General features: G+C 47.0%; 3 protein-coding genes and 1 long non-coding RNA gene across 8 annotated transcripts in view; 3 read left to right on the plus strand and 1 right to left on the minus strand.

The window, feature by feature from the left end:
- podxl (podocalyxin-like) overlaps positions 1 to 4619 on the plus strand; it is a 12589-nt gene extending 7970 nt beyond the window's left edge. Inside the window, exons 2-8 of the mRNA XM_057022860.1 lie at positions 1 to 606; positions 765 to 1060; positions 1145 to 1168; positions 2376 to 2508; positions 2578 to 2621; positions 2700 to 2819; positions 3532 to 4619. The exon at positions 1 to 606 is cut by the window's left edge and continues 51 nt beyond it. Coding sequence (XP_056878840.1) covers positions 1 to 606; positions 765 to 1060; positions 1145 to 1168; positions 2376 to 2508; positions 2578 to 2621; positions 2700 to 2819; positions 3532 to 3726 — 1418 coding nt within the window. The 3' untranslated portion in view covers positions 3727 to 4619. The remainder of the gene's footprint in view (positions 607 to 764; positions 1061 to 1144; positions 1169 to 2375; positions 2509 to 2577; positions 2622 to 2699; positions 2820 to 3531) is intronic.
- Positions 4620 to 7523: 2904 nt separating this feature from the next.
- mkln1 (muskelin 1, intracellular mediator containing kelch motifs) lies at positions 7524 to 21625 on the minus strand. Of its 3 annotated transcripts, none has more exons than XM_057022855.1 (18): positions 21470 to 21625; positions 20065 to 20134; positions 19737 to 19879; positions 15703 to 15791; positions 15509 to 15618; positions 14860 to 15052; positions 14686 to 14763; positions 14436 to 14501; positions 14088 to 14200; positions 12634 to 12846; positions 12260 to 12481; positions 11976 to 12105; positions 11644 to 11791; positions 11340 to 11454; positions 10926 to 11065; positions 9951 to 10053; positions 8438 to 8492; positions 7524 to 8349 (listed from the first exon to the last, which is right to left on the minus strand). In XM_057022855.1, the coding sequence occupies exons 1-18, from the start codon at positions 21547 to 21549 to the stop codon at positions 8228 to 8230; spliced, it is 2190 nt and encodes a 729-aa protein (XP_056878835.1). In that variant the 5' UTR covers positions 21550 to 21625; the 3' UTR covers positions 7524 to 8227. The 3 variants fall into 3 exon arrangements, with proteins under 3 accessions (XP_056878835.1, XP_056878833.1, XP_056878836.1); XM_057022853.1 differs by having other exon boundaries at positions 14647 to 14763; XM_057022856.1 differs by lacking the exons at positions 20065 to 20134; positions 21470 to 21625 and adding an exon at positions 16075 to 16141 and having other exon boundaries at positions 14647 to 14763; positions 19737 to 19867.
- On the plus strand, positions 21525 to 23518 carry LOC130519425 (uncharacterized). 2 transcript variants are annotated; one of them, XR_008948308.1, is made up of 2 exons: positions 21525 to 22002; positions 23154 to 23518. It is a non-coding gene; the product is annotated as an uncharacterized LOC130519425 (long non-coding RNA). The 2 variants fall into 2 exon arrangements; XR_008948307.1 differs by having other exon boundaries at positions 23282 to 23518.
- A 383-nt stretch (positions 23519 to 23901) lies between these two features.
- net1 (neuroepithelial cell transforming 1) overlaps positions 23902 to 24729 on the plus strand; it is a 40833-nt gene continuing 40005 nt past the window's right edge. The window contains exon 1 of one of the 2 annotated variants that reach the window (XM_057022859.1): positions 23902 to 24118. Coding sequence is in view for 1 of the 2 variants with exons in the window: in XM_057022857.1 (XP_056878837.1) it covers positions 23930 to 24118 (189 nt within the window). In the remaining variant the exon portion in view is untranslated. The remainder of the gene's footprint in view (positions 24119 to 24729) is intronic. The other variant, XM_057022857.1, reaches the window with a different exon arrangement.

The raw sequence follows: 24729 nt of genomic DNA on the forward strand, positions 1-24729 counted from the left end.
CGGTGTCTAAAGAAGCATCGCAAGTCATATCTTTGACAACAACATCAACGAATGATAGTGGATCTGCTGGCAATACCATGGCAGTTACAGACCAGAGCCCCACGGCAGCCTCTACCTATCCACTGCAGCCCAGCATAGGTGGGGTGGAGAAGAATGAGTCAACACAACCTCCAACTCCAGCAAGGCGGACTGATGCCCTTTCCCCACCTGCTACTGGTGCAGCAGCTACACCTGTACCAACACTCCACTCTGTCCCCACCACACTACAACCAGCTACTGTTACTGGCAATGCAGCAGTACCACTTTCTACCACTGGCCTTGACAATGCGGCTGTGGCTGCTGCTCCATCTACAGTTGCTACCGTCAGCTCACCCAAAGACCCCAATTTAGCCACAACAACTGGCAGTATTGGGACTTTGGGTGCTACCATAGGTGCAACGATAGCCACACCCAGTGAGAGCAGCACAGCCACTGTAATTGTGCCGGGAGTTAATATCAGCATGACCACAACACAGGTAGTCTCCACTGGAGTCCCTACAGCCTTGCACCAGTCCAGCACTCAGAACTCCATCACCTCTAAGTTGACCCTGGAGGACAACACAAGAGGTGATGCCCCTGGCGTCTTCCAGTGTTGCTTTATGTGATAACCTCAATCTTTACTTGTCTGTTCAAAAACAGATCATCCACTTACTTGGATAAGTTTAATAATCACTTGTTCACATGTTTTTAATGTTCATTATTGACAATCATCTCTGTAACTAAAGATCCTGTGACATCTGCAAACCTCCAACTGACCACCAAGTCTACTGGAACCACAGGATCATCTGGAAACATGGGGAGCAGTAGCTCTACGAGCCTGATCAAAACTGGCTCTCCTACAATAGGGATCCTAGCTACCAATGCTGGAACCACATTGCCACAGACCACCTCAACCTTCACCTCCACCCTCGGCCCCATCACCTCCGCTCTCGGTCCCAGCACCTCTGCCCCCAGACTCACCACTTCCACCATTACAGCAACAAAGACGACAATCCTAGACTCCCAGCCAAAGACATTTCTGGTGAGGCGCCTAGACGAGATGTTTGCAGAGCTCCAGGAATCACCCATCTGTGACTAACCTCTTTGCTCTCTGTCTTTTTTGCAGTATTCTCTGAACAAGAAACACGAGGTAAGAGTTCAGAGTTACACAGACAGCATTTGTTGAATTTGTTGCTGCTGTCCTGTCCATGGGAGGCCAAGCTCCACCCTGGTGACCCACCATCCACTGACATTTACTCCTGTGCTGTTCAATTTAGAAACACTAGGTTGTGTGACATCCTGCAGGAAGAATAAGAAGGTGCCAAGTTCTTTTAATAGGTTTACTTCAGTTACACCTGAAGATGCAATGGCCTTGACATCTGTTATCTGTGCATGTGGCATTTTCACATGTTCTCTCAGGCAAATTTTTAATCTGATTAGGGTTAGAGTCAAACTACCGCTCTGCCCAACTAGAGGTAGATTTGCCCTGTTTAACTTTGTTTTTCTTGGGCCACACTGGTTGACCTTTTAGACACCACAACAATCCAGAAAGACGTTAGCCACTGAAGTGGCAGCAACAAAACGACGGCGGTGTTTCCTGACGTGTAAACTCATCCACGAAACAGCATTGGTGGGCCAAAAACACTTTGCTGCTGTTGGCTAGGTTCCAACTGGTTGCCAACTGGCTGTTTGAAAGCAACTTGGTTGGGACACTTCCGCTTCCAAGCTAGTATAATATAGCACGTATTGCGTGTGCCAGCTTGGCATCCACATGCTCTTGTAAATCGACTCCCACGTGAGCTATCTGCGGTGTTGGTCCGGCTACATTTGGAGGCCTTTGGGCTTATTTGACTTGAGCTACGGCTCCATGCAAATTAATGTCACCAAACTGACACAGGAATCTGGTTTTCTTGCGTGCCTGGTGGTCCACACAGTCGCCGAGGCTCTGGGTGAATCTCGGAGCCGTCCAGACGGTGTTTGAAGCAACGGGACAGGAAGCGGTGAAGGGCATAATAGGGATTCTAGTCATTGGGTGGAAAAAGTGTCTTGGTGGAAACCCTTCCTGCCTTTCACTGGCTTCCGCTGTTCCCACACCTCCCACACCCCCACACTGATGTGTGAGTGCTGCTGTTCCAAAATACAACTGAAATCGTCCACACGTGGCGTCACCGGCAGAGCAACTAAACCCCCCTGAAGGCTTTTGAACACACCCAGCCACTCTCCAACAACCCCCCTCCCAACACACACAGCCAACTACCACAACTACACTGGGGCTGACAAGTTAGCTGGCTGACCACGTGTGTTGGGGGATGGGTGTGAAAAGGAAGATGTTTACAGATGTGGCTCTGTGTCTCCAGAAAGAGGAAGAGAAAGACCTCGTGGAGGTGTGCAGGCACCTCATGGCAAACATGCACGATGGCAACTGTACTGTGGTGTGGCAAGAGCGCAAGGGCAAAATACACTTCGACTACGTGGAGATTAACGGCAAAGGTAAAAGCATTTAGAGGGTGAAGGGGAAAGAATTCTGCTTCCGCGTACTCATCTGAGCTTATTTCACAGTCAAAACCCAACTGGTGGCAGAGTATTATGAAGAACTGACCAAGGTAAGTGGCAGAGGACACGAACTGTCAAACCACCGCAGCTCCATGAAAAACCAATCGCCTCGTTTCCTGCTTTCACAGAAGCCCACAGACAATAAAACCCTGATAGCCATCTTGGCCTCCTGCGGGGCTCTGCTCATCATGATTGTCATCCTGGCCGTGTGCGCCTCCCACCATCGGAAACCTTATGGCGAGAACCAGGTCGGTCACTTTATTTCCACACGGAGCGCTTTTCGTAAACCTCCGATACTTCATTACGTTTGAGATTTGTGTTGCTGAGGTGTGTGTGTGTGTTGGGGGGGGGGGGGGGCTGTAAGGATCTAGATGAGGGAAACAAGGTCAGAGGACAGTCAGACTAACCTGACAGCAAAGGGTCAAACTTATCACAGCCCCCCCTGGGCCCACCTGAAGGTCCAATCTTGTCCATGGCCCTCCACCTGGGGTCTGAGTTCAGAAAAGATCAGAATAACCTCTCAAGAGCCGGAGATTTTGATCCCGTTAGCGAAGTTTGATGGAGGAGCTGCACCCTGTGGAAAATGGTTACCACGACAGCTACATTTGTAAATTACAAAGGATCTCTGGCTCTTGAGAGGTTATTCTGATCCATTTAGGTCCAGAATGGCTGGAGGTCCTCCTTTGATCCACTGCGAGCGGTGTGCTGCAAGGCGCAAAAAAAAACGCTGTACGTTGGGAGGTCTCAGTGTTTAAGTGGCTAAAGAACTTTAGCCATTTCAATGGCAAAGGGGAAACACTGTGTTCTTCTATTGAACTTCTTATAAAAGAAATTACAGAGTAGCAGCTGACAGGAATTTAGACTAGAAAGCTGAGCCAATTGATGAGCCGTTGACGCTGGAGTGGACCCCACTGACAATGGCACACTTTGGTTACCGTTTCTCTGTTTTGATCCCATCAGCAACACTTGACAGAGGAGCTGCAGACGGTGGAAAACGGTTACCACGACAACCCCACGTTAGAAGTGATGGAGGTGCAGCCCGAGATGCAGGAGAAGAAGATGGCGCTGAACGGGGAATTCAACGACAGCTGGATCGTCCCCATGGACAACCTGATGAAGGAGGACATGCCCGACGAGGAGGACACTCACCTGTAACCCCCCCCCATCCCCATGTCTAGCCTGCACCCCCGACCCTCTGAAGACATGTTCAATGAGGAGGCGCCGGTTGGCACGGCCGCCTCAAACATGCCGATTCATGTTTACTAGAATTGGAAGGACATTTGTCCACGAGCGGCTGTAAATATAGAGTATTTTTGTAATATTTCAGTCTAGAGTGTGACAAAGAAAATCAACATCAGTTAGTGTGGGTGTGTGTGTACGCAGGTTTGTACAGACGCGACAGGAAATTAGGTGGAACAGTTTGAAATGATCTGTTGTTTCACTGCTCGCAGGGTCACAGAGGTCACTCCCCGCCTTCAAGGCCTTCCGAACTTATTAGTTTGTAGTTTGGTTTTTAGGTCCTGACGCTGATTTCATGGATCATAGAAGTATTAACTAAACCAGTTTAGCTGTTATTAGCTGCTGAATCATGCTGGTGAAAGCTTTCTGGCCCATTAACAAGACTCCTTTACAGTCTGGTGATAGAACAGTGAAGCTGGTCCTACTGCCAGTCTTATTTAATGTCCACAGGAAGGAGACGAGCCCACACCTTGTCAACTATACTGTCCACATGGTTGTCTTCCTGGTAAAAGAGTTTGGTCACAAAACACAAAAACCAACAGAACTTGAGCAAAAAATTTTTTTTTTTAACTTTCCCTTCAATCAATGGAGAGGTTAATATATATTTTATATACACGTGATTACGCCACCTTGAGCACAATTGTGTTTGTCTACACCTTCACTATTATAGCCGTGTATTTTCACCAAAGCATTTTAGCGCTGTTTCACGTATTTATGGTTCGTTTGCTGCTGCAAGCGAACGGCAGGGGTCTGACACACTGGAAGCTGGAAAATGTTCCTTTTATTTGCCAATAAAGTGTTTTTTTCCTCACTTTGGGGCTGCTCCGTGTATGACCACTAGGGAGAGAAACACCACAGACGCAGGCATTAAGAAAATCTGACCAAAATACAATCTTTATTCCTATGTACATACATACAATACAATACGGCTCCACATGGTAGCGCTCATCTCAGTACCAGCGCTAACACTCCTGAGTGCCACCAAAGGGTTCAAACTGGATGGCTACAAAAAAAAAAAAAAGTCTTTGATCCAGCAGTCGTGCAGTTGCTGGAAAAAAAAAAAGTGAAATGAAACCATTTGGCTTTTTTAAACGCAAAAGTGCATTAAAACTAACTGCTACAGCAAGCATGGTGAGCCCTGAAGGATAATAGTGGAAATAATCTCTTGGTTAGCATCGTTAGCATTCTGTGGAGTGCCGTGCTCTACAGAACAGATGTGATGAGCAGGAAGCACAGAAACCGCCTCAGCAAGACCCATAAACTTGGACACGAGCGCACACGCACGCACGGAGCGTCTTTACGCAAACAGCAGCAGCAAGATGACAAAGAAGAGAGATGATGAAGAGCACCTGTGGCAACATTCACAGTTTGAACAGTGAATGTGGTACGAAACCTGGCATAAAGACAAAGTTTTCAGCGGGTTAGCGCTGGTCATCCATCACACTTCCCTTCACTCGGTAGTGGACAGCCAACAAGACATGCTAGAAGAAATTAGCTTGGCTCTGCACCCGTCTCCTGAAATCTTCTTTCGTAGTATCTATAATTTACTTATTCTCAATCTTGCAGAAAATATCGACTTTATTTTACTTGTGGGGTTTCTAGATTTGAAGCCACAGATGATGATCTGCTAGTTGGGTCTCCACCTGGAGGGCAGGACATGCATGACTCCACACCTGTGGTCTCTGATTAACCAAAAGATTCATTTGATGAGATCAAAAAAACTGAAGCCCAGGAGGAAGCGTTCAGTTACAATGTTGGATCTTTACGGCGCCACCAGGGGGCGACAGACGCGTTGGCTTCACACGGTATTGTAGCTTTATTCAAAGCTAATCCTCCTAACAACTTTTAGATGTTCTGCTGCTCTACAAGGGGCAAAAAATAGATTAAAATAGGTTCTTCAGCCTGGCGTGGAAGTGCTGATGTAGTGTAAGATGATAACCATTCAACCATCTTCCTTCTAGCTTTGACCATAAAGCATTGTAAACATTAACATACACGACCGAGTGTTCCAATTTAAGTGCTGTAAGAATATAAATAGATCACCAAAAGGACTCAATATTGGCAACAGAAACATACCGTAAATCCCGCACTAAAGAGCACACCTATGAATCACACCTGGCTGTGAGCCACAGGTGGCCACTTTGAACCATGAGATCTTGATGGTCCACAGAAAGCTGATTTGAAATGTTTCCTTCCTAAACAAGGCAGTAACACAGCTGGAATACAGCAGTAAAATCAGATAACCAGAGCGGCTTTTTCCCCAACAGGTGTAACACAGTAGTAAAATGACATTACAGTAACTCGGCAGTTAAAAAACTGAGGAGGCAACCATCTGTTGATCGTTAGCCTTTAGCCTGTAAGCTGCATTGTCAGCATTTCTTCCTATGTTATCCATGACGAGGGTGTGGCCATGAAGCCCAAAAAGACTCAACACAAACTAGCGTCTCCTCGGCACCTCACCAGAGCTCTTCAACCTGTCTGTCTTGCGCTTGTGTCGCTAGAGCGCCCTGTAGTGGCCGCTTGGCTATAAATATCAATTCAAAATCCATCAATAACCCGCACTGTGAAGAATTTGTTGGCATTTATGATCTCCACCGGTTCATTTAAAGGAAAGGAGACGTTAACAACCTGAAAACAGGAGTGGGGAGGAGCAGAATCCTTCAGATGAGGACTTGAGCGGTCAGGCTCATGTTGAGCAGAGCAGACTTGCTCATGAGCACTGCTGGGAATCACACTCGTCCACTAGTGTGACAGAGATGATCTGAACCTTTTTGAGTCTGGCTTTAAAGGATTTTAACCAACACCAGACCTGCCGTCCCTTCTGTCCATTTGACACTTTTAAGGAGGCTTGCTCTGCATTTAGACCCAAAGGTGACTTTTGCTGATCCCGAGGGATCGTTAGCTCCTGCTCTACACGCTACAGCGCCTGAAAGGCTCCTGAACCAGATGGTTGACCTTCATATCCACGCCAAACGCTCTTGTGACGGGTGTGGCATCTCGCAAAATAGCTCCGCCTTAATGATCACTGTCTGCTCGCACACGTCGCCAAAACTGCCACGCTTCCCCGACCCAGAGTCTAACCGCAGAGCACCGCGTTATTGGGGGGGAAGAGGAGTGCAGCCCCTTTAGGGGCCTCCAGATCTGGATTAAAAAGGCAGGAAAACACACCTAGAGAGCAGCTTAAGTCCCTTTAAGTAGCCCTGTTATGATTTAGGAAGGTGGGTTTAATTTGGACTCTTAGCTTTGTTGTGACCGTTTGGGCCCTTGCTAGCTAGCTATGGAGAGCGGCCCCCAAATGGCCCCTTGGTGGGGCTTCAGGTTTCGTGGGCGCTGACTGGCTAAAGCTGGAGCAGGAAGTGAGACAGAGGGGCAGCTTTAGCCTCTCGCTGGGAGCATCCAAACCGCCCGTTGTTAATTAGGATTAAATTAGATATTAACACACTGACGTGTGTGCAGACGAGGTTTTGGCGGCTCGCCCGGCTGACGCTCGCCCGGCTGACGCTGTGCAATGACCCCTCGGGGCCTCGAGCCTGGACCAGAGATGCAGTGGTGGAGAGAGAAGAATTGGACTCAGGTTCAACCAAGCAGCCCAGGGCGCCCAACCCTCCCACATCACCGCAGTGGGTCCCACTGGTTCAAGGCACCCTAACCTGAAGGATTTCAGAGGTTTCTGGTCACTGAAGAAGTTGCGTCCCACACATAAGAGGCAGATGTTGTCCGTGGCACCAGACCTTTAATCAACACAAGCATCTGCTCCATCTACAGTCCTCCGTGGATATTTACACATGTTGTACAGTGGTTCAATACACAACCCCTTTGGGAGTGAGGGAGAAGGTTCCAGTAAATCAGAGTTCCTGTACCAGCCAGTCAGTCACGTCGACAAAGGCAACAGTTGCTGTGGGAGTGCAACGTTCTTCACCACAGAGCTGTTGCACGTGTGATCCTCAGGCGATGAGAGACCAGCGAGCTAAAATCCTCAAAGTTGCTAAAATTCTCTTTTCTCCAGATAACCAACAGCCCGTCGAGGGCCACCACCCGGCCTGCATGCAGGACCAACGAGAGGCCAGAGGACAGATCCAGGACTCACACTGGTCCTGTGGTCCAGGTCAATTCCACCGTGAAGAGCTGAAGCAGGGAGGAGAATCTAAAGCGGTTTGGGTTGATGTGAACTCCACTAGGGAGAGCAAGAGCCAGACCTTGAGAGGGAAACCTTGAACACACACACACGCGCACACACACCTGGGTGATAGCTGAACACCGCAGTGATGCTCCACTGTGTGTGTCCACACCGTCAGGTTGCGCCAGCTCAAGTCAAATGCCACAACGGGATCCAGGAGCAGGTCAAATCTGGTTCTCCTCTCCTCCACGGGTGAAGGGTGGCGTTCAGTGGTTCCCCTAAGTCGGGCAGGAGGGGGGGCTAGAGGGTGATGAGGTCAACCAGGTTGCCCTTGGGCGGGGTCATGCTTTCTGGAAAGAAGTTGACGAGGGTGTCGAAGAGTTGCGTCCGTTGAGCATAGGTCTGGTCCACGTCTGAGAAGCCTGTGGAGGAACGTTTGTCCGTCAGGTTGACTGAAGCCAACTTTAGCTCTACCGATCAGAGGGAGGTGCAGCGAGGAAGAAGTCTTACCAAGAGGGATGAAGTCAGAGCTGGACTTGAACAGGGCCGAGGGAAGAAGCTGGAACTGAAAGAGGGAGCAAAGGGCTGGAGTTAGCACCTGCAGCTGTACCCAACCAGCATTCTGTAGCGGCTCCATTAGACCGCCAACCGCAGGAGGACCAGACAGGAGTTCAGATTTGTGAGTGAGAGAGAACGGGAGTGTGTGTGGGTTGTGGGTTGGGGGAGGTAAGTTCGAGTTAAACACCAGACGATTTTGGAGGACGTCTGGTCACTGTAGATGGTGCCATGATCTCATCGCTCCAAATTCACTCCTTCAGTCGCCAGCCAGCATATGGCAGCAACCACAGATTGAATAAATCAGGTGGGATTAGTAGCTGTTAGGCATCGGTGCTGAGGAACGCCCCCAACCCTGGCGCCATCACCGACCCCTGACCCTATCCTTAACCCCATCACTAACCCCCGACCCTAACCCCATCACTAACCCCCGACCCCATCACTGACCCCGTCACTAACCCCCGACCCTATCCTTACCCCATCACTAACCCCGACCCTGGCCCTATCCTTAACCCCATCACTAACCCCGACCCTGGCCCTATCCTTAACCCCATCACTAACCCCGACCCTGGCCTATCCTTAACCCCATCACTAACCCCGACCCTATCCTTAACCCCAACACTAACCCCGACCCTGGCCCTATCCTTAACCCCATCACTAACCCCGACCCTATCCTTAACCCCATCACTAACCCCGACCCTGGCCCTATCCTTAACCCCATCACTAACCCCCGACCCTGGCCCTATCCTTAACCCCATCACTAACCCCGACCCTATCCTTAACCCCATCACTAACCCCCGACCCTGGCCCTATCCTTAACCCCATCACTAACCCCCGACCCTGGCCCTATCCTTAACCCCATCACTAACCCCGACCCTGGCCCTATCCTTACCCCAACACTAACCCCCGACCCCATCACTGACCCCGTCACTAACCCCCGACCCTATCCTTAACCCCATCACTAACCCCGACCCTGGCCCTATCCTTAACCCCATCACTAACCCCGACCCTAACCCCATCACTAACCCCCGACCCCATCACTGACCCCGTCACTAACCCCGACCCTATCCTTAACCCCATCACTAACCCCCGACCCTGGCCCTATCCTTAACCCCATCACTAACCCCGGCCCTGACCCCATCACTGACCCCCGACCCTGGGCCCGTCACTAACCCCCGACCCTATCCTTAACCCCATCACTAACCCCGACCCTGGCCCTATCCTTAACCCCAACACTAACCCCTGACCCTATCGCTGACTCCGTCACTAACCCAAAGTTGTTCTTCAATAAAAAGCGGACTTGACCCATTTAAAGCAGGTTCAGTGTCTTGGGTCCCGCTGACTTTGACTCACTGCCGGGGTTGAATACACTTTACAGTACCACTTTGTGGGGCAGCACAAACACAACCCACACATATTACCATGTTTTACATTTAACAAAAGAGAAATCAAAAGAACCAACATGTACCTCTTTAGTCTCATCAGGGTCTGTGTGGTCCACTGTGAGTGAAAGGTCATTCTGCAGGTATTTGAGGGCATTCAGTGGGTCAGACTGGGCCTTCTCCTCAAACCTAACCCACAAAAATACACAGATACTGAACACTGCAGGTGCGTGACGCTGCAGTTGCAACAAACAAACACGAGGCGGCGACAGAGACCAAAATGACAAAACTATCTGGCCTTCGTACGTCATTACAGTGGGACCTCTACTTACGAAATTAATTGGTTCCGAAAGTTGTTTCGTTACCTGAAAACTACATAAGTAGAGACGCGTTATCCATGTAAAGGCCCTAATCCGTTCCAAGCCCCCAAAAATTCGGACATGATTTTTTTTATAAAATTATGAAAATGAATCAAAACATGTAACAAATACATGTTACAATTAGATTACCGCACAATAAATGTAGGAATTCAGTGCAAGGCTTCTCCAGGAACAAAATGAACTTTATTATAGGCAAATGTCACATTTGCCGTCATTACTAGCAACGAACGTTAACACTTGTGGTAACACTGCCATCTAATGGACAAACATACGAACACCCACAATAAATAAAAGTTAACCGGAGGCGACGCTGGGATACACAAACTGGTACAGATTGACGTCCCTCCTAGCCAATGGGATGACAGGAAGATGCTAGGCGATAGCAAATGGCAGAGCAGCTACAAGCATGTTTACGCTCGCTAAACTCCGCGAGCAGCAGTGGTAGCGCATTTTTGCCTTTTGTATCCTGAAATTTCTTTCGTAACAAGAGGAAATATTTTCCCGTTGAGACGTTTCGTAACCTGAAAATTCTGCATGTAGAGACGTTTGTAAGTACAGGTCCCACTGTACATGATTTGGTATCTCTAAAAAAAAAACTAGACTGTTTCTCTGCGGATGCTGCACAGCAGCCATGTGGCCCTCCAATAATGGTGCTGATGAGGGCGAATCAGCGCCACACACCTGTACTTCCTGATGAGGTATCTGCAGTGGCGGAGCAGGTACTCCTTGGAAGGTCGACACAGGCGAAGGGACCAGAAGTCGTCTAGGCGCATCTTGGGAGAACAGGACTTCCCAGGATTCCCCCCAAACAGGTAATGGACCTGGAAACACACATCTGGCCTTAAAAACAGCACGCGGCCTCTGAACAGACACTCCAAAGACACGGATAAAGTGCCGAAAGTGACTCATTGGTATGAAGCTTTGGTTAAAGGCCGGCAGACGCAGGACACCAAGAAATCAATCTGATTCAGGAGCTTCAGACAGCATAACTCAGAGCCTAATCTAATATCAGGATCTTCCTGTGTTGGTAGTGTCGGTGGTTGCAATCATGCGCACATGAAATGGATGTGCGTGTGTGTGTTGTGTGTGTAAAACCTTGTGCATCTCATCATAGACCAGCTGGTGTGCGAAGCGTGGACAGGGCTCCTCCTCCTGTAGAGCCTTACTGGCGTTCTCCTTCATCGCTTGGTCATTCTTATACACACAAGACCTGAACACAGATGGAACACCATTAACACTTGATCGTCCTCAGTTGTTCCAAACTTCCAGCAGGACTGGAACACGAGGTTGTCGATGCCAGCAGGAGCCATTTGCAGGTTAAAATGGGGGCTTTTGCCAAGGGTAAGGGGCGCACATGTTGTGAAGTGCGAGCGGCATTGTGCTCTTCCGGGGTTCCTACCAGTTGTTACGGGCGATGTCGTAGATCCAAAAGGAGTTGCGGACGTTCTCCTCCCGTTTCTCCTTGTCCTTGCTGAGACCCGACAGGACGTGAATCTCGTTGAGCTCAGGGTCAATGGTGGCTCTCTGAGTAAAACCCGTCATCGGCACTGCCGCAAGCAGAAAAGGAGGAGTTTAAAGATCAAGATGGAGCCAAAGGAACCAAAATGAGAAGCTCCAACGGAGAGTCCATACAGCTACACCAGTCCTGTCTTGCCTCCATTTATTCTAGTAGGGTTGGGTTTTGAAAGGGACAGAAACAAAGGACGACAGTCGATGGCAGAAATGACTGACCCATTCCTGAGTCCTTCTTGGTGCCATCAGAGATGATCTCCACATGGTCTCCGTCCACGTCATAGCTGAAGAAGTCATTCAGGTACGTCTTTGACCTCTGGCCTCCAAACACGTACAGGTATCGGTTTCTCTGTTCCAGAGGAAATGACCACAGGCTTTCAAAACATGCCACAATTCTCCTGAATGCATCGCTATATAGCAATGAATGCCAATAAAGGGATATTTAATGTACTTCTACGGTGTACGTCTGGAATTCTGGGATTTCAGAACGACACCATACTCACAGTGTGGAAGAGCATGCAATGGCCAATGCGAGACTGCACATCCTCCGGCCCAGCGTTGCACGAGTCCTCGCGTAGGAGAGTCCATGTTCCTGCTTGACAGTGGTAAGCGTACAGCCCACTGAACTGTGGCTCCGACGTCCGACTGTCTTCCATACTGGCATTGCACGTCAAGATGCGGCCGCCAAACGTGTAGATCATGTGCTTCTCTGAGTCCATGCACATCTACGGAGGCACGGGGGGACGCAAAGATAAGAGGAGCATTGTGTCCTTTAAAATACCCTACAACTGTCTCCGTACTCTTCTGCCTCTGGACTCCAATGTGTCACGTGCTGGAAAAGGGTCATTTTATCATTTGATGTGGGAAGTAGACTTACTTGGTGGTCAAACACCAGCTTTGGTCCTCCATCAGACGAGGTGTCTTCGCTAAGCAGCGTCCATGTGTTGGCCTCGATGTCATAGCGGTAAAAGTCACTTTTGAGAGACTTGCTGTTTCTGACGCTGGAGTCCAGGTAACGTCCGAGTGTGTAGATCTGGCATCTCTGGGAGTCGATGCACATCTTGTGGCATGAACGAGCACTGGGACCATTCTTACGGACACACAGGAGCAAAAACTGAAGGTTTTCATGTGTTCAGACATTTAGTGTTGTATTCAAATGTTTATTGCTTATAGAGCGATGCTGCTTATTGATGCATTTTTGAATTAATATCCACGACCACCAGAGGGCGCTCTAGCAGCACAAGCGCAAGACACAGGTTGAAGAGCTCCGGTGAGGCGCCAATGAGACGCTAGTTTGTGTTGAGTCTTTCTGGGCTTCATGTCCACACCCTCATCATGGATAACACAGATGCTGACAACGCAGCTTACAGGCTAAAGGCTAACGATCAACAGCTGGTCGCCTCCTCAGTTTTTTAACTGCCGAGTTACTGTAATGCCAATTTACTACTGTGTTACACCTGTTGGGGAAAAAGCCGCTCTGGTTATCTGATTTTACTGCTGTATTCCAGCTGTGTTACTGCCGTGTTTAGGAAGGAAATGTTTAAAATCAGCTTTCTGTGGACCATCAAGATGTCAGGGTTCAAAGTGGCCACCTGTGGCTCACAGCCAGGTGAGGCTCATAGTCAGGTATGCTCTACAGTGTGGGATTTATGGTATTATTTTTAAAATTTTGAAGCATTTTCTGGCCTTTAGTCCAACATCTTCCAGTTGGTGGCGGCCATTATAAATCAGGTAAATATGAGGACATGTAAACTTTGGGTTCAACAAATGGAAGTTGAAATGATCTCCAAAAGTCATGAAGGGGATCATGAAAAAAGAAAGAAAGAAAATAAATAAATAAATCAATCAATATTTGTGGAAACTGTAAGTGTTCTTTTGGTTTAGTGTTTCTTTTGCAAGAAAACCCCACAAAAAGATTTGAGCTGTTGAAAAGCTGACCGAGGTATCAGACCTTAATTAGCCTGTTAGCATCACGGCTAGTCTCCAGCAATGGTTAGCAAATGTCAGCTGATTAAATGATATCCACACTAATTCTGTTCCTCAGACGCCAGGAACTCGGAATCAAAATGATTATTGTCCACAAAGCCGAAGGCTGCAAGAAGACAGGAAAGGGGTTTCAAGTGCTTGTTTGATTATTTCAACATGGGAATAAGAAACGGCAGTTTAGAAAAAGAACGGCGTGGACAGGACGTCCTGGGACTGGGAAGAGAAAGATATTTACAAGCTGTGATAGTGGCCTAAGAGGGCGCATTTATCATTTGAAGGAACCCTGACGTGCAGCGAGAGAGAGAAGAACACCACTACTGTCTGTGAGGAGCTAAGGGATCTCACCTCTTTCTCGGTGTCTCTGGAGATACAAGCCCACTGATTCTCCAGAACGCTGTAGGCCCAGAAGTCAGCCAGGTCCTGCGTGCCATCCCAGCCCCCAAAGAGGTACACGGTCTCTGCAGGAATGAGATCAGCTAAGTGAAACCGTACCGGCCTGTCCACACACTACTGTTAATATTAATTTCTAATTGTGCTTCATCTATTTTAAAAGCTTCGGTCTTCCTGCTAAGAGGACTGCTGGTTGGGTCAAAAACAGGGCAGTGAGCGGTGAAGAATGTACCAATTCTGCAACCGTCCACTGGACATTGCTACAGGAGTTCAGCACCAGCCCAGCGGCGGCTTAAATCTCACCAGACTGAACATCAATGACCATTTGATGTCCTCCCCTCATCCCTGGCCTGTTGTCATCGCCGTCACCTGCAAAAGAGGAGGGGGGATGACGAGACAGCATGGGCCAAGCGGATGATGTGCATGAATGGAGGAGAGAAAAGAGCACAGGCAGCAGTGAGATTTCAGTTTACTCATATGTCTGATAGACGGACACTTGAACGGATGGTCTCACTGTTAACGTCGTCTCTGTTGATTTCTTGGGCGCTTGTACCTTTGTTACATTTGGGGATGATCTGACTCCACCTGGGTTTGTATTCCTGCTGGCTGATATACTGGTTAAACAACCCATCTAGGAGGAAGAGAGCAGAATCCAAACCTCAAATCTCAGATAACACAGGCAGAGAATGCAACAACAATTGGGATGATTTTGCCTGGGCTTTGCTACCTCTCACAGCCTTGTCGATGAGCTCCTCACAGGCATCAAAATCTCCCTGTAGGACCAGTCGGTCATGCAGGTGAGTGAGCATGGGATGTTCTAGAGCTATTCGAGTCTTCTTCTGTAGCGACTCGAAGGCCTCTGTGTAGTTATGCTGTCGGAAGTGTTTGAGGCAAAGGCGGATGGCTTCCTGTTCTCTGTACTGTAGAGAGAAGAGAGTGCATCACTTAGCTCTCAGCGCTAATTCAAGCACACAATTCTGCTGATGAAACTTCCGAATGAATCCCAAACAGATGAGCAGTCCTGAAATACCGTAAATTCCGCATTATAGAGCGCCCTCCGGTGGCCATTCGATTGAGGAAGTCCCAAAAATTTATCAATAAGCCACATTTCTCTATAAGCCGCAGCAGTCAAAGCGTGAGAAAAAAGTAGTGGCTTAGTGCAGAATTTCAGGTATGCTATTATCCAGAAGCTATGTTTTAAAGCATATTGTGACAGCGGACCTGCTGGGATGTCATCCTGGTTTCTGCTACCTTTAAAAAAGCCACGGATTCATTTGTTATATTGTATTGAGGATTTTTCCACGGACCAACGCAACCAAAAAGGATGAATGCATTTGACGGGCAGCGTGAAGCCAACCCAATGTGCAGCTGCTCACCTTGCTGTACCAGTTAAGGCAGGGTTGTACCACGTCAGGGTCTTCAATACCATGCAGCTCAATGTACCAGATGCTGAAATTAAAACTAGGACCCCAAGACATCAGAGGCACTGTGGCACAGAAGAGATCAACAGTGGCACATAACAGCGGTTGCAACAATAACCATGACACGACCATCACCAACACAATCTTACCGATTTTGACAAATCTGCAAGGAAACATTTGCTCATCAATCTTGTGCTTCAAGGTAAACGTTTCCTTGTTGTAGTCATTTTTAAGGCCACTGCAAGGACAGAAAAAACAAAAAATTCCATTCTTAAAGGCCAGCTTAAACCTGTAAACGAATGTAACATTGGATTGTCAGCCGGGAATATGAACCTCAGGGGCAAAAACCAAAATAGCCACAATGATCATTTCATTTAATGTCAACTACAATCCATCATTTTCCCAAAACCCAGAAGAGCTCTACTTGAAATTGCCCTCTGAAAATGGAATACATTGCTGTGATATCCCATCATTGGCTTATTTTGGATATTCTGGGGTTTCAGCCAGTTTGCTGGACTCACCCCGTGCGTCTATCAGCTACGTTGATTAAAGACCACATTCCCTTTGGTCCTATTTGGTGGCAGAGACCTGGATGAGGAGAGTGTCAGTAAGAGAGAAGCTTTTGAAGAAGCCATCGTGAAAGCCAGACGAACCCAAGAGGAGGGGAACGACAACCAGCACGTCTGCGGCAGTGTTATGCATCCAGAAGAGGCTCAAACTGAATAAACTGACAGAGGACACGTTTGGTGGAAAGCAAACGCATCCTTGTTACTATGAGGCTGGGAGGTGAAGCCTTACAAAGCCCAACAACATAAACTAAATCCACCCAAGGCTCCTTGAAAACGAAGACCTGGAAAGTTCTGGAATGATAAGAACTTTCTGTATCCATCTACAGCAGGGGTCTCAAGCTGGTGGACGATAGTTTGTGGCCCCCGTCTTAATATGAAAGTTTAATGTTAGTACAGCCCACGAGTTTGATATGAATGGCACTTTACAATGTTGTGTGTGGAGTTGAACGAACCCACCAATCATGGTGGGGTATATGGCTCTCGGGGGCGGGACATCGGCCGGGCTTGTTGCAAACTCGTGACATTACGCCTCCTCTCTTTGAGGACCAATCACAGCCCTCGCGGCATCCGAGACATGGAGCCGGATTGATGCTCGATAAAGCCTTGTTTATACTTCTGTTTCGTGCCTTAGTGTCTGCAGAGCACCCACGGCGTTGATGCAGGGAGGGGTCGGGCCGCCTCGAAGGAAGCTATGGAATCTCTTATCGAGAGTCAATCTGGCTCCATGCCTCAGCCGCCGCGTGGGCTGTGATTGGTCCTTGAAGAGAGGGGGCATTCCAAGGTGGAGAGGAGAAGCCTAGCATGTGGAGAGGAGAGCTCTGCCGCTTTTTCTAATCACGGAACTTTGTCTTGTAGAAAGGTTGCTTCACAGCAAATTTTACAATTCAGCCGCTTCTGCAACTGTCACATTTTAGTGTTGATGTATGTGTGTGTGTTGGTAGGGACTATGATGGACCTCTGCTTTCGCGTGGGTGAGGCTACCTGACTGGCGGCACCACTAATGTCCATCACTCTGTCGCAGCCAATGAAATAGCGGCGCATGGGCGGGTTATCATAGCTCCGAATACATCTCAGAGGAACCTCTCATAAATAAAACGTGAAGTAATTTAAAATAGTTTTTATTAATGCTACCAAATGCTTAGTATATTGAAATATTTATACTGCTAAATGTAGATTTTCGCTATATTAAAGTAAATGGTAAAAATTAGTAGGGACTAGTTTGTATTCCCCAAACATTGGTTGTGATATATCCCTACCACCATCCCTATATAAACCTACGCCTGTGGTGTGTGTGTGAGTGTGTGTGGGGGGGCGTCGGCTAAACACTGAAACAGAAACTTCAGTGGCACTAAGTGGAATTATATAGATTACACAGCCCCAAACATGTCTTTTTCAAAGCCTGCAGTGAAGAGGTGGGTGATGAGCACAGACAATTTCAGGAAAAGTGGGAAATGCAATATTTCTTTGTTAAGCACAGGGGGACCCTGACATGTCTTATTTGCACAGAGAAAGTTGCGGTACACAAGGAATACAATTTGAAACGTCATTACACAACTAGACACGCTGAGGAGTATGCAAAATACCAGCGAGATGAGAGAGCCAACCGGGTTGCCAATCTTAAAACATGTCTGCTGAGGCAACAAGATTTCTTTAAGAAAGCAACCAAAGAGAATGATGCAGCAAGATAGCTAGTTGAAGATAGCTACATGGTTAGTGAGATGATTGCTAAAACAGGAAAGCCATCGACAGAAGGTGAATTTGTCAAAATGTGCATATTACAGGCTGCAAGTATTGTCTGTCCAGAAAAGAAAGATCAGTTTAGCAACATCAGCCTTTCTGCCAACACCGTGGCAGACCGCATTTCTGACCTGTCAAGTGATATTTATGATCAACTGTGTGAGAAAGCAAAATGTTTCAGTGTGTGCTCAGTCGCTCTTGATGAGACCACAGACATCAGCAACACTGCCCAGCTCGCAATTTATGTCCGTGGTGTTGATGACAATTTTGAAGTTATGGAGGAGTTGCTCACAGTAATTCCAATGCATGGCCAGACCACAGCTCAGGAGATATTTCACCAGCTGTGTGATGCCATTAAGTTTGCCATGGCAGAGGTTTGCTGGAATAACAACCGATGGAGCACCATCAATGACAGGGAGGCAAAATGGACTGGTGGCACTTGTTCAAAAAAAAAAAAAAACTTGAAGAGGAGGGTGTGGAAGAGGCCATTGCTCTGCACTGCATTATCCATCAGCAGGCCCTTTGCAACAGATGCCTGAAGTTTGACAATGTGTGTCTGTCGTTGTGAAATGCATCAACCAAATCAGATCCAGGGGCTTAAAGCACAGAAGGTTCCGTGATTTTTTTTTTTTTTTCAGGAAGTGGAGTCCATGAGAATATAGGGATGTGCTCTACTTCACCGAAGTATATTGGCTCAGCAGGGGAAACATATTGAAGAGATTTTTTGAGTTGAGAGCAGAAGTGAAAGCCTGCTAAGTGATTAGACATGGCTGATGGACTTTTCCTGTTGATATAACGCATGAGCTTAATGTACTGAACAAGAAGCTACAAGGCCAGGGGCAACTTGTCAGTGCTGCCTATGACAAAGTGAGAGCATTCTCCACAAAACTTGTGCTATGTGTTGTCTTCAAGCCCTACTGATGGTCTCAACTGCTTCCTCCCTCAAGCCAAATGTGGCTCGGCTATGCGAGGAAGCGCTGCCAGGTCTCTAGCAGCAAGAAGTAGGCAAGAGAAGCCACGTTCAAAACAGTTCATGTTCAATGTTCCATTTATGTTCAGAAAGTTAAAGGTTAAAGAATTGTTAATAATGACATTTGAAACTGAACAATAATTAGATTTCTCTAGTCAGCAACTATGTGTGGTTTCTTCAGTTTTCTATATCTGCTGTATTTTTGTTATTATTTATTACTGATTGAGTGATTTATTTTCTTATTCATTCTTAATTTTATTTTTTTCATCTTTTGCGTTAGAAAATAAAAATAAAGATATTTAAGAACATTGGAATGTTTTTATGAGAGCTTTTCATGTGGAAAACCCAGCCTCACCCAGACTCTGCCTCCAGCGACCCTCAGGTAAATTGAGTTTGAGACCACTGATCTACAGGTTTAGCCGCCTTCATAGCTGTGTGCTGGCCTACTGACCTCCAACCTCGCTGACCCGCTAAACTCCTACACCAGCACTGTTATTATGAATGTACTTGCATGATCTTTGCCTATTCTCTCCTCTACCTGTCCTCCCCCTTCTCCTCTCTCTTTACCCAGTTGGCAATCAAAGCAGGATGGTCCCCCAACCTGGTCCTGCTCAAGGTTTCTTCCTGTTTAAGGGAAGTTTTTCCTTGCCACTGTTGCTTGTTGGGGGTCAGGCCCTGGGATTCTGTAAAGGGCCTAGAGACGATCTTGATTGTAACAGACAACTACTAAATAAAGATTGATTTGACTTGAAGAAACACCCCCCCCTTCCCTGTTTTGCACAGAGGAGTGGGGCAAGCATTCCTCAGCTGAACCTCTTCCCAACCTTAGTGTGAATATCGCTTTATGAATGAACACGGGGGCTGAACCGACTTATGCACCACTTTTCTTACCTCTCTTTAGCCTTACCTTGACAAAAGCTCTGTCATGTTCTCTTCACTCATCCCTCCAAACACTTTAAATTTCTTCAGGTTGCAGACGTGAGTCTTCTCATACTTTCCAAAGGTGATGCTCTGAACAACTGCTGGCCTTTCTAATTTTAAAATCAAAAACTGATACAAGAGAGAGCAGAATTAATGTGTGACCACTTTGTGGAGGACATTGGTTCTAGAGCCTAAAAGTGTCTAAGATTGGTTCCTCTTCTAAAACAGGGCCACAATTCCCACAATCTGTTAAGTTCACCCCATCAGATGGTGACCAGCAGTCGGTGTTTGTGTTACATGTTTACAGAACTCACCTGTGGAGGATAGTTGCTCTCCGAAGACCACCTGGAAGACTGATCATTAGGCTTGTCCACCAATATATTTCTACAACCAAACACAAATGGAGAAAGGTATAGCTCAACCACTTCAGATAGACACCTGGAAGACTGCGGCATTGAAATGAACAATTGCATATAAACTGTGAGTATGACGATCCCTCAAAAATATGGCCCCCCTTTCAGAAAGAGTTAGTGGTATGATAGCTAAGGGGATGGTGAATTTACCCACCCAGGGCACAGTTTTACCATTGGAAAGGTGTCAGTTGAAGGTATGGCAGAGCTGTGGGCCATTGAACGGGGGTCAAAATATGCGACCTCCCCGAGGCCCCTCCCCTCAATTCCCAAGGCCCCCAAAATTATATTGGTGAACGTTCTGTCATCCAGGGGCGACGTGAGAAGAAAATGGGCCCGGGTGAAGGGGGAGAAAGCATTTCACAGAAGAGAAACGTGTTGGTTTTACAGTGTTAATACCCCGGGGTGGTTAAGATACCACCTCAGGTACATTTGATACCACGATGACACACGTTTCAGGAGAAAGATGGCAGCAATTACATCTGAAAATGTCCCTTTTGTTTGACATTTTGCTTGAGAAATATCCCTTGTAATAATTATTTTAAAGTAACCAGAAATTTAATTTACACACGGTCTACGTATTTCCGGTTGGCGAGAAAGGTCAACAGTGATTTGGAACCGGCAACAGGCGAATTCTTAATGACTGCTGGCACCACCGAGCCTTCAAACCATTAGTTTGAAGGACAAACTTGTTTAATATCACCTTTCCAAAGTAACTGAACCAGATAATTCGGCCGATTTTGATAAGCAGCTGACTTCGCTTAGATAACAAGTTACCCTACTTTCGCTTTTAACTACAAGGCTGCGCGTCAGTAAATGAACTTAGAAAGTAAAGGGACGAACCAGACACCAGTGGCGACAACAATAGCTTTGCATAAATAAACAGCAGCTTTACGCATACATATAACTTAAGCATTAAAACAGCATCTCGTTTCTAACCGGACCACGAACTCCTTAAACTATTGTCAGGTGCAAAAGCAGACTAGAGTCCCTGCGAGCCGACCAAGTTGTCTGCGTGCACCGAGACACACGTTCAAGATTTGAGTCGGCAATTTCTCCGCGAAACGGACAGTTTGATCTATCGACGGATCGAGCCAACTATCTCTATAATCAGATGTAAATGTAGATGGCAAATCTCATGTCCCGACCGCCAGCGCTAACATGCTAATATCAGATGTCTAGGATAGCATACGAGCTAGGCCAGTCGGCCTGGCTGGGAAATAAACTGTTGTGTTTATGCATCAAAAGACCGCTGATAACCACACCATCGGCTCGACGAACGGTCCCCTCTACCGGGTGCATTACTCACTCGGGTAAATAGGTGGAGGAGTAGGAGCTCCATTTAAAAACGCTGAAAGTAAGCACTCTGCTCTCGGGAGCGGCCGCCATCTTGATGCAGAAAATAACAAGTAGCGGGATGGTCGCGCGGAGCGGGTAGCCAGCGCTCTTAAAGGGGCAGTGCACGCGCTATGTTGCCGGCCGCAGCGCTTTCACAGGCGTCAACAAATGTCGTCACACTTTTACTATCGCCTCACGCAGCACAGATTCAAGTAAAGAGAGACACAGTAGAAATAGGGAGGCTTGTGCTTCCAGAATTTTTATTTCTCAATTTTCTCAAAAAATAATAACGTGTACCTTAACTGCATAGATACCGATTTGTAACTTTTTGATTGTTATATCTTAATTTCTTCCTTTTAGGTCAGAGATAATATGAGAAATCATGACTGCAATTGTATTGTATGGATCATAAACCCAGATTGCTGCTGCAGTCAATCTTTTAAAAGCCACTCCTTAGGTTGACGTCAGTGTTTTAGTCCACGAAGAGCTGAGATGAATCATCTGGTGAGTAATAAAGTAGAGTTTCCAGTTAACAGGACCAAAGTCATGCTTCACTTTATAACTACTAGTTGTAGTTGTAGTTGTAGTAGCAGTAGCACTTCTACTGCTACTACTTCACTTCTACTTCACTTCTACTTCACTTCTACTGCTGCTACTACTACTACTACTACTTCTCCTACTCCAACTGCTGCTACTACTACTGCTACTGCTGCTACTCCTACTCCAACTGCTGCTACTACTACTTCTCCTACTCCAATTGCTGCTACTACTACTGCTACTGCTGCTACTCCTACTACTCCTACTACTGCTGCTACTACTACTGCTACTACTACTGCTATTCCTACTGCTACTACCACTACTACTACTGCTGCTACTACTACTACTACTGCTACTACTACTACTACTGCTGCTGCTGCTGCTACTCCTACTACCACTACTACTGCTGCTACTACTACTACTGCTCCTACTGTTACTACTATTACTATTACTACTACTCCTACTACTACCACTACTACTGCTGCTACTACTACTACTGCTCCTACTGTTACTACTATTACTATTACTACTACTCCTACTACTACTACCACTACTACTGCTGCTACTACTACTACTACTACTTATCCTACTCCAACTGCTGCTACTACTAGTAGCACTACTACTGGTGCTACTACTACTATTACTACTGCTGCTGATACTACTACAACTACTACTACTGCTACTACTACTGCTGCTGCTACTCCTACTACTACTACTACTGCTGCTGCTACTACTACTACTACTTCTCCTACTCCAACTGCTACTCCTACTACTACTACTATTACTACTGCTGCTACTACTACTACTGCTCCTACTGTTACTACTATTACCTATTACTACTACTCCTACTACTACTACCACTACTACTGCTGCTACTACTACTACTGCTCCTACTGTTACTACTAATACTATTACTACTACTCCTACTGCTACTACCACTACTACTGCTGCTACTACTACTGCTCCTACTGTTACTACTATTACTATTACTACTACTCCTACTACTACTACCACTACTACTGCTGCTACTACTACTACTGCTCCTACTGTTGCTACTACTACTACTACTACTACTACTGCTGCTTATGTAATGTGTGTTGATGTTTTCTGATTCACAGCACAATCTGACGTAAACCCTGGAAGGGGGGTTCTTTTGAAAAATCAAGGCTAAAAAGGCCAAACACTGACCCAGATGAACCATTCTAGCCAACATGGCCGACGTCCTAATGATGTTTTTTTTCTGCAGGTTCTGCAATTTTCCTGTCCATCGCCAACTCCATTCAATCTTTGTGAAATAAAGGTGCTGCTGAGGTGTTTGATGATGTTCATTTCCAAAGTGGACAAAATATGGGGCCAGACATGACGCGTTTCATGCATGAGCATGGGTCCAAAAATGTGACTGAGAATAATAATGCTGATCAGTGTGGGTTGAGTGTACGATTATGAAGAATAGTAAATATATAAAGTCTTAATGGAAACCTTATTACTCTTATTAACTCAGATCCACAGAAAGTGTTTTACTCACTTTTATAAAGACAAACAACGCAGGTGATTGTGTCTGATCTAATATGAAGTCACTTCTGTTTCCTCGCAATGTTAGTCATCCTCTAATGACATCACAATTAGACTCACCTCATTATCACACACACAAAAGGCCGGAAACAATAGCAACAACTACTACTTTATCTTTACATATCTGATGTTCTTTCTAATGTATAAAAAATTCATTAGAAAACAAAAAAGAGCTCTTCTCTCTTTCTAAGGACGCAGTGTTTCATGTCCTCTGGGCGCGCGCACTCCACTGTGAGCGCGCACGAAGCGCCATCTCGTGGGAGGTCCCTTTAAGTTTCCATTGACAGAGGCCTGAGCGAGCGTGTCACATGGACGCAATCTAATGAAAAGGCAGGAACACGGAGCCACAGTGCGCGGATGGAGAAATGGACGCAGTCATTACGACGGCGAGCGAGTGGAGGAGCGCGGCTCATCAGCCGGGACCTCCTCATTCACAGCTGCACCTGCCAGCGAGCACACGCACTTTCACAAGCGCAGCACCAACCCGCCCTGGTCCCGGAGTAGAAGAAGCGTGAGTGAAGTTCTTTTCATTGCTCAGCTGATGCGGGACCTGGCGGCTGTACGCAGGTGCGTTGGGGGCACTTTTGGCGTGCGCTGTCGATGCGCCACATTTTCTGGTTCTGGAGCGCGTGAGTGTGTGGAAGCGTCATGCGGGTCGCTAGTAGATGTTACGGGGTTGCTTTTGGATCTTGTGCTTCGTGGAACTCCTGCGTTCGGCGGTGTCCGCATTCCAGGTAGTGTTGCGCACATAGAAATTGGACTCGGAGGAAACATGGCCCGGCGCCGGGAGCCGGACTGTTCGGAGGTTCGGCGCGAACTGGAAACATCCCGCCCCTCTTTTCTTTTCTTTATTTTTATTTTTTAAATGGCAACTCTGCACTCTGCAACTCTGCGTCTGGTGCCAAGAAGTTGTTTCCGAGTGCGTTCGCAGAAGCCGCCAGTTGACTTTGTTTAACAAACTCACCCGTCGCGTCAGGATGAATCCAATTATTAGACATAATGTCGGAAATTCCGCTGAAGGTGTGTGATGACGTGTGTTTTTGGCCCCGAGTCATGTACAGCCTGCACCTTTCCCCCACTGTAATAACCCTGTAATAAACCCACGAAATGCGCCTGGTTGGA

This window comes from Takifugu flavidus, chromosome 22 (assembly GCF_003711565.1).
Source record: "Takifugu flavidus isolate HTHZ2018 chromosome 22, ASM371156v2, whole genome shotgun sequence".
Lineage (NCBI taxonomy): Eukaryota > Metazoa > Chordata > Actinopteri > Tetraodontiformes > Tetraodontidae > Takifugu > Takifugu flavidus.